The sequence below is a fragment of the Dipodomys spectabilis genome, unplaced genomic scaffold, assembly GCF_019054845.1.
Source record: "Dipodomys spectabilis isolate Male_0828 unplaced genomic scaffold, ASM1905484v1 ptg000657l, whole genome shotgun sequence".
In the NCBI taxonomy this organism is placed as follows: Eukaryota; Metazoa; Chordata; class Mammalia; order Rodentia; family Heteromyidae; genus Dipodomys; species Dipodomys spectabilis.
The window spans coordinates 522,478-530,851 of record NW_024871334.1 but is presented as its reverse complement, the minus strand read 5'-3'; the positions used below and the strand labels follow the sequence as shown (position 1 = coordinate 530,851).

At 52.0% G+C, this 8,374-nt stretch overlaps 1 protein-coding gene across 1 annotated transcript; it reads right to left on the bottom strand.

Annotated features, from left to right (window-relative positions):
• Positions 1-987: 987 nt before the first annotated feature.
• Positions 988-3,206, bottom strand: LOC122101400 (immunoglobulin alpha-2 heavy chain-like). The gene is made up of 4 exons (XM_042671746.1): positions 3,095-3,206; positions 2,595-2,990; positions 1,628-1,689; positions 988-1,191 (listed from the first exon to the last, which is right to left on the bottom strand). The coding sequence occupies exons 1-4, from the start codon at positions 3,138-3,140 to the stop codon at positions 988-990; spliced, it is 708 nt and encodes a 235-aa protein (XP_042527680.1). The 5' UTR covers positions 3,141-3,206.
• Positions 3,207-8,374: the final 5,168 nt, after the last annotated feature.

Here is an 8,374-nt window from a genome sequence, read left to right as displayed (position 1 = left end):
GCACGTTCCCCAGGTCTGCAGAAGCCCCGGCCTGAGCAACACCTGACCCCAGCTCCCCACCTGACCTGGGGTTCAGTCCACACACTTACAACCTCCATTTCTAGCTGACCAGGGAAAAGAAGACACAAAGAGGAGAGTCTCTGAGCAGGAACATGTGTCCACTGACACTACCCCATTGTCCAGTCGTGAGCTGGATGTGCACAGGCGGGAATGGGAGAAAGGGAAGGTTTGCTAGCTCCAGGGGTGGTCATCTGGCTTCTCCTCACAGGATTTGGAAGTACTGGGTTAGAACTCAGGCCTGTGCTCATTGGGCCGTCGTGCTGTGATTGGGCCATGCCTCTCATTTTGCTGTCAGCTGTCATTCGGGCAGAGCCTTGGTGTTGACTGAGGCTGGGCTCGGAGCTCAAACGCTGTGTCCATAGCTCTGGTGTAGCTGGGGGCCCTGCGGGCCTGGGCCGTCACCCCCAGCTCCTTGACTGAGATTCAGCTGGCTAGTGTTTTCCCTGGCTGGATTTGAACCATGATCCTCCAGTCCCCACTTCCCACACAGCCTGGATTGCAGGGAGGACCTGTGCGTAGCCATGTACATCACGTTTTCAACGGGAATTTCAGGGCCTCCTCAGCAGGGAATCCCAGAGTGTCTCCCCAGGTCTGATGGGAAAGTGATCGTCAGGTCCCCTGGCCTTCCTCAGGTCCTGGAGACCACGGCTGGGTCATTGCCGTTTCCAGGGCAATGCCCTGGTCTCATTGATTTTGGGAATGTGCTTTATTCTTTGAAGATCATAACAGCATGATCAAATTGTGAACTCAGAGATGCCATGGAGTGGCAGCCTCCCAGATCCAGGAAGGATCCCTGGCAATCGACTGGACAGACACAGCCAGATGGTGAAACCAGCCCTGGGCTGCAGGCTGTGTTCTGGATGGACTCTGGGCTCAGGTGTGCTGGGCGTCCTTGAGGGTCCCTTGTGTCCCTGTGGCAGGCTTGTGTCAGGGCTCACACCCGGTCTCCTCAGTGTGTCCTACACAGTAGTGCAAGGCCTTGTGCTCCGTGGTCACGGAGCTCAGCTGCAGGGAGCACTGGTCCTTGGAGGTGTGCACTGTCATGGTGACTCTGCTCTGGAGGCTCGGGCTATACACGGTGCTCCCACGTTTATAGATGTGTCCAGTCCCCTCCAGCATTTTCCCTGAGTCCTGTTGGGTCCAGCTCCGCAGTCACTATGCTGACAGAGTCACCAGAGACCACACAGGAGAGAGACGGCGTCTGCACGGGCCTCAGCAGGCCAGCACCTGACTCCTTGGGTGGATTTGTGTTTTTCATCTCTAGCCTTCCTCAGATCTGATCTTGGAGATCATGGCAAAGTCAGTTTCCCCAATGTGTTATTCTCTGTGCTTTGTTGAAGTGAAGTCTCCCTATGTTTAAGTAAACCTCACAGTGGAAAGCAGAACATCTGATCCAGACAGTCAAGGATGACCACAGACACAGACATGGAGAAGTGCCTGGGAGACTGTGCTCATGACGGAGCCACAGGGACCCAGCCTCCATGCCAGACGGGACATCCACAGGACTCCTGAGCCATCATGATGTAGGAAACCCCAGGACAGACGGGGCCCAGCAAGGTCAGTCTACATGCACATGGCCTGTTGTCTGTGTAGTCCAACCCAGACTCCTCGTGTCCACTTCCATGTCCCCTGGAGGACAGCAAGAGGCCCTGGTCAGGGGAGACTGGGGAGTCCAACAACATTTCCCAGGGTGCCATGGGCTGAGCTCCAGGGGTATGACTGACCCCTGTGTTTTATGACTTGGGTCCCCAAGTACATTTGGTGGTTGGACAAATAGAAAAGGAGGCTGAGAGTATGAGTGTCACTGAGGGAGAAAATGAATTAATGGAAGAATCTGAAGCCCCATGCCCAGTGCTACAGGTGAGGGAGGAAGGCAGGGTTTGGGGCCTGTTAAGATTCCTGAGTCAGTGAGCTGAGCTGTCTCTGTCTCTGTTTCCATCTCTGTCTCTGTCTCTCCTATTTTGAACTCAGGGCCTCTTTTGTTAGGCACACACCTCCCACGTTAGCCCTTCCTGCAGTTTTTCTGATTTTATCAATTATCTGGTACTGGCTGTGGTTTTGCCTGGGGCAGGTTCCAGACAGTGATTCCACACTTGCCTCCTGTGTAGCTGGAATCACAGGAAACAGCTGCCACACTCAGCTTATTGATTGAGATGAGGTGCTCAAAATCATTTCGCTCTTCTCCTCCCAGGTCTCTAGGATTACAGGCATGAGTAACTGTGCCAGGTGTTTTCCCTCTTGTTCACAGAACAAATTGCAACTCTGTGAATCCTGGGATCTTTGTCCTGAGTCTCATGGGGTCACCAGGGTCTCTGAGTTTCTTCAGGATCAAATACTGGTCACTACTGCAGCGCCATTTTTGCTTCCACCGTGATACTTTGTTCATTCTTAAAGTCCCAGCAAAGGACTGGAGACATCACAGAGGAGTGCGGGTCATAAACTCAGGAGAGATGCTGTCACACTGTGGGCACAGAGGCAGGGCAGACAGCAGGAGAGCAGCCCTGGGCTCTGTGTGCAGCTGCTCCTGAGCTGACCTGGCTCCAAGCTGTGCCCAGCGCCCCCTGCTGGTGCTGAGCGCCCTGCAGGGAGGTTTGTGTCTGGCCCACACTGGATTTCCTGCACTGTGTCTCTAGCACAGTAATAGACGGCCGAGTCCTCCACTCTCAGGCTGTTCATCTGCAGGTAAAGTGTGTTCTTGCTGTTGTCTCTGGAGATGGTGAAGCGGCCCTTCACGGAGTCTGCGTAGTGTATCCTACTACTATCATAGATGGAAGAAACCCACTCCAGCCCCTTCCCTGGAGCCTGGCGAAGCCAGTTCATCCAATATCCACTGATGGAGAAACCGGAGGCTGCACAGGTGAGTCTCAGGGACCCCCCAGGCTGCACCAAGCCTCCCCCAGACTCCACCAGCTGCACTTCACACTGCACACCTGCAAACACAGAGAATCCTGGTCAGCAATGGTCACACACATCCACGGTTCCTCCCACTCATGTCCATTTGCACACTCAGTATCCCTTGCTCCCCATGAATCACCTTTCAACAGAGCAACAAGGAGAACCCAGCGCAGCCCCAGCTCCATGGTGCTGGTCTGTGCTCAGTCACTGGTGGAATCAGCTCACAGAGCTCAGGTCAGGGATGGGCTGGTTTTCATGGGCAGAGGGACGGCCTATTTGCATGTCCTCTGCTATAAAGGAGCTCTGGGGGGAAGTCTAGAGATTGGGCTCCCAGAGCAGAGGTGACTGTGCTGGAGAAATTTGGTGACAATGGTCACCTTGGAGTCATCATGATGCACTGACCACGCACTCTGGTTCACACTGTACCTGCAGCTCCTTGGGAGCCTGAGGCAGAGTGTGAGAACACTGAGATCTGTCTGGGGTGCAGAGGGATACACATGTCCTCTCACTCTGCCATTGTGCCTGGTGATCGTTCTGTCAGCATTTCTGATCACACACAAAATATAAAGTGCAACATACGTGTGACCTCCTTGTGCACATGCAAGAGTGTAAAACAATGGTGAATTGTTTCCACACTGGCAGCGTCTCATGTGGTATGAGCTCCATGCCTGGTCTGGACCTGCACAGCCAAGGAGGGCCCACAGTTCCTGCTGTGTTCCAGGAGAATGGTGCTCATGTGTGAGCTCTGCAGAGCCTCCTTCCTGACCTGAGATTAGGTGTGGCTTTGCTGCATTTTACTTCATTCTGACCACCAACCAGGAAGGCCATAGTCCAGGTAGAGGCTTGCTAGTGGTCTCTGGTGTATCATTTGTTATAATCTATTTTTCTCATTCATATGTATTGTGTATTTGCAACCAAATCATGTGTATTGTGTACTTGTAATAACCTCAGTGAGTCACACACAGAACAAAACATAGGTAAATGAGTATTTGGTAAGTATTAACAAGTGACTTGTGTCTTCTTCAAATTGTTTTATAAACCTTTTGACAGTTTCCTTGCATCTGTCTTTCAATTCATTGGTTACAGTGATTCCTAGTGCTGGACAAGATGGTGAGCTGAAGGTGAACAACACGTTTGTCCATGAACAAGAATCCACTGACACAAAGCTGAGCAGATTCTGAGGAAGAGAGGAAAGGAGAAGCGACAGGGAGTTCCTGGGGACCCAGGACATGGCAGAGAAGCAGTCAGGGTGGAGAAACTGTGGCATTGAGCTCTGACCTGTGTGTAGGTCTCCTGCTGGGGAAGAGAGCTGAGCAGTCAGCAGGTACCATCAGGTGTGCTCACAGAGGGACTGGCAGCTCTGCTGTGGGACACATGGCTGAGGACCCATTAACTAGCAAAAACCCTGAAATGAAGGAAATGAAAAGAAATCACCAACCCTTGTATAGGAGGCGTGGCTCAGTTGTTAGGCTGTTAGTCAATGAGAGAACACATCAAGTTCTGACTTTGAGTCCTAGTCATGGATCCAAAAGGAAAAGGAAATTGAGGCCTGACTCAAATGGCAGAGAACCAGCCTTGAGTTTGAAAGCAGAGGGAGAGTGCAAGGTCTCTGTTTGTGCAAAAGTGCACAATAAAAATGCATATAAAACATGAGAGATACCGAGTGTTGGGGGCCAAGCTGGGTCATGTAAAGCAGGCAGGCTTACAGTGAGAATGTAAATGAGAACGTGACTGGAAGTTATACCACGGTCCATGAGCACACAAACACTAGAAATGCTGTAGATTCCATACTCCAGTAATGTCCAGTGGCACATTTGTTTCTTATCTTCAGTTGCTGTGGCATTATTTACTTCAGCAAGCCAGGAGATTAACCCAGGTGTCCATGAGAGAAGGAATTGTGAAAGGAAATGTGGTGTCTTTGCAAAACAGGAGATTGTTCATCCATGGAAGGGAGGAAGTCCTGGCGTTTGTGACAACATAGATGACTCTGGGGCGTTCACGTGAAGTGTGGTAATGCAGCTCAGAAAGACAAAGGAGGGCTTTTGACACCTGTGTGGTCTGTATTTGTGAAAACGTGTAAGTCAGCAGACTGCAAGCTTCCTCACTGTCAAAGAATGGAACCTGTGCGCGGTGTACGATCCTTAGCTCTGCGTTGACAACGGTTCCACAGCATTTGTGTGCATTGTCACGTTGCACTCTTAAGTGTGGCTGTGCATTGTTTTAATGGTCCATGTTACGTCAAGGAAATAGAAATAATTACAAAGCTTTCTGACCTTGAGAACTTTTAGGAAAGTGGTGAGGACACCAAACGTCACCATCTCAGCAGGAGCAGCGGCACTGTTGCCTTCCCTCACTCCTTCCCAGAACCCGACACTCACAGGGGCTCGGTCATCTGGAGCATGTGGGCTGAGCCCTCTCCTGAGCAGGGCCTAGACACCAGCAGCCCCTCCACAAGGTGAGCCTTAACTTTCCCAATGCTCTTCCTGATCTGTTATTTGAACTGACACTAAACAGAGTGGGCAGCCTGTCAGGTGTACTGCATGTATCTGTTGTATACTGTTTAGATGCTGTTAAACACAGTTATGTCCTCAAGCATTTATCAATTCTTAATTGTGTTTTGTCTGGGTTCTGGAATGTTCAGTCTAGAGTATTTATTTATGTCCACACATATTGCAATATGCAGTGCCTGGGGACTGGACAGTAAGGGACACAGGTCTGGAATCAGGTTTCGGGTGCCTGGGGCCTGAAGCCTTCCACCAGCTTCAGGTGCCCTGGGGCCATTTTACAAGGTATTTACTGAGTAGGGTGCAGGGCGTATCTCAAAGTGTGAGGTCACAATGTCCTTAAAGTCACAAGCACCAACCAAGTGGTATAATCACACTCCAGTGATGATGACCTCTTTATCCTAAGAGGACAATGTAATCAGTAATTGAGTCTTCTCTAGCCCAAGCTGCCAGAAAGCCTGGTGTGAAATTAGCCGACACCAGCACAGAAATCTGCATTCCCATCAAGTCAGGACCTGAGTGACCTTTTCAGGAAAGTCTCAGTGCTCTGAGGGTTCATGTGGGAGGTGGCAATGCATCCTCCCTATCCTTTTGGGTCTCAGAGCTTGAGTTTTGAGAACTCTCAAGACATAGCAATGGCATTATATGCCCTTAATATTGAAATTCCATTTCTGTGTGCAATACTTCAGTTGCAGATACACATGGGAAAGACCCACGCAATGCAATCTTCATGTCAGCCGATATGGCAGAAGGATGACACTGATAATGCCTGGAAGCCTGGAACTGTCAAAGTACAGGGTGGTGGGTTTGCTGGTGCAGCCAAAGGCTCAGTGGACGTCTGCCTACCACCCAGAAATTAAAACCCAGAAATGAACAGACAATCACCCAACATCCAGGAGTCTGTGGAGAGATCTTCAGGAGGATAGGAAATCTATGGGCTCAGGGAGAACAGGGAGAACCAGATTGCCACCCATTCACCCTGGGGCAAATGAAATTTTCTCAAGAATTTGAGAAGCTTATAGGAGAATGGAGAGGAAATCAACAGGAAGTATCTGTACCCATGGTGGTGGTATTCACACTGCTAGTGTCTGTGTGGGGACTCCTATGCTGGGTAAACTGTTATTTGTTAATGTGTTCTGATATGTAACAACTCAGCGTTGAGCTGGAGGAAGGCTTTGCCATCCTGGAGGCCAAAATCTGAGTTCCACAGCTTGGTGTCTTTACTGTGGTGTCTGCGTTCACCACAGCTGCGGCACACACGGGCACCAGGACCCCAGGCCAGCAGAGCACTGCCCCTATCCTGCCCCACACACACTCAGCAGGTACCTGGAGGGTGCTGTCTCCTGGTGAGGAGAAGGGTTTGTGTACTGTCCAAATGATTCCACAGGATGAAACCTTCACAGGTGAAAGACTCCTTTCCTAAGCCCATGGAGTTCAGACAAAAATTCTTCCTCAAGATATGAGCCTTGTTCCTTCCTGGTAATGGTGTGGTGAGGGAACAGGGTGAGATTTGTCTTTGTCTCAGGGAGGGGAGTGTGAGAGGAGGGTGAGTAGCAGCACCACAGGGGCCAGGACCTGGGACAAAGGCCTGGGGAGGCTGCTCTTCTCAGCACAAGATTCAGGGTGAGCAGCAGTGCCCGGACAGTGCACAATGCCAGGACTCACGGACACCTGCCCTCGGTCCTGGACATGCACAACGCCAGGACTCACGGACACCTGCCCTCGGTCCTGGACATGCACAACGCCAGGACTCACGGACACCTGCCCTCGGTCCTGGACATGCACAACGCCAGGACTCACGGACACCTGCCCCCAGTCCTGGACATGCACAACGCCAGGACTCACGGACACCTGCCCTTGGTCCTGGACAGTGCACAATTCCAGGACTCACGGACACCTGCCCTCGGTCCTGGACATGCACAATTCCAGGACTCACAGACACCTGCCCTTGGTCCTGAGCCCCACAGCACAAACAGGCTGCCCATGTGTCCGTTTGCCCAGAGCCGCGGACGGTGGAGGTGAAATCATGTGTTCAGAGTGGACAACGCTGAGCTCTGCATCCAGGTCTCACGACTCCTGGTCAGCCTCCCTCTAGACCCGACGTCCACCTCCATTCCCACAGGAGGCCTGCTGAGAGGCAGCAGGAGAGGGCTGATGCACGCAGGCTGAGACGTGGCACCGGTATGTTCCCCAGGTCTGCAGAAGCCCTGGCCTGAGCAACACCTGACCCCAGGTCCCCACCTGACCTGGGGTTCAGTCCACACACTTACAACCTCCATTTCTGGCTGAACAGAGAAAAGAAGACACATGGAACAGAGTCTCTGGGCAGGAAAATTAGTCCACTGACACTACCCCATTGGTCAGTTGTGAGCTGGATGTGCACAGGCGGGAATGGGAGAAAGGGAAGGTTTGCTAGCTCCAGGGGTGGTGGTCTGGCTTCTCCTCACAGGATTTGGAAGTACTAGGTTAGAACTCAGGCCTGTGCTCGTTGGGCCATCATGCTGTGACTGGCCATGCCTCTCATTTTGCTGTCAGCTGTTATTTGGGCAGAGCCTTGGTGTTGACTGAGGCTGGGCTCGGAGCTCAAACGCTGTGTCCATAGCTCTGATGTAGCTGGGGGCCCTGTGTTCCTGGGCCGTCACCCCAACCCCTTGACTGAGATTCAGCTGGCTAGTGTTTTCCCTGGCTGGATTTGAACCATGATCCTCCAGTCCCCACTTCCCACACAGCCTGGATTGCAGGGAGGACCCTGTGCGTAGCCATGTACATCACGTTTTCAACGGGAATTTCAGGGCCTCCTCAGCAGGGAATCCCAGAGTGTCTCCCCAGGCTGATGGGAAAGTGATCGTCAGGTCCCCTGGCCTTCCTCAGGTCCTGGGGACCACGGCTGGGTCATTGCCGTTTCCAGGATGATG

Excerpts from the sequence above, each read along its gene's own strand:
- LOC122101400 (XM_042671746.1), bottom strand. The coding sequence starts at position 3,140 with ATGGAGCTGGGGCTGCGCTGGGTTCTCCTTGTTGCTCTGTTGAAAG. Across the intron at positions 2,991-3,094 it reads CCTTGTTGCTCTGTTGAAAG|GTGTGCAGTGTGAAGTGCAG; the intron begins GTGATTCATGGG and ends CTGTGTTTGCAG. Across the intron at positions 1,690-2,594 it reads TGGGCACAGCTTGGAGCCAG|GGGACATGGAAGTGGACACG; the intron begins GTCAGCTCAGGA and ends GCTGTCCTCCAG.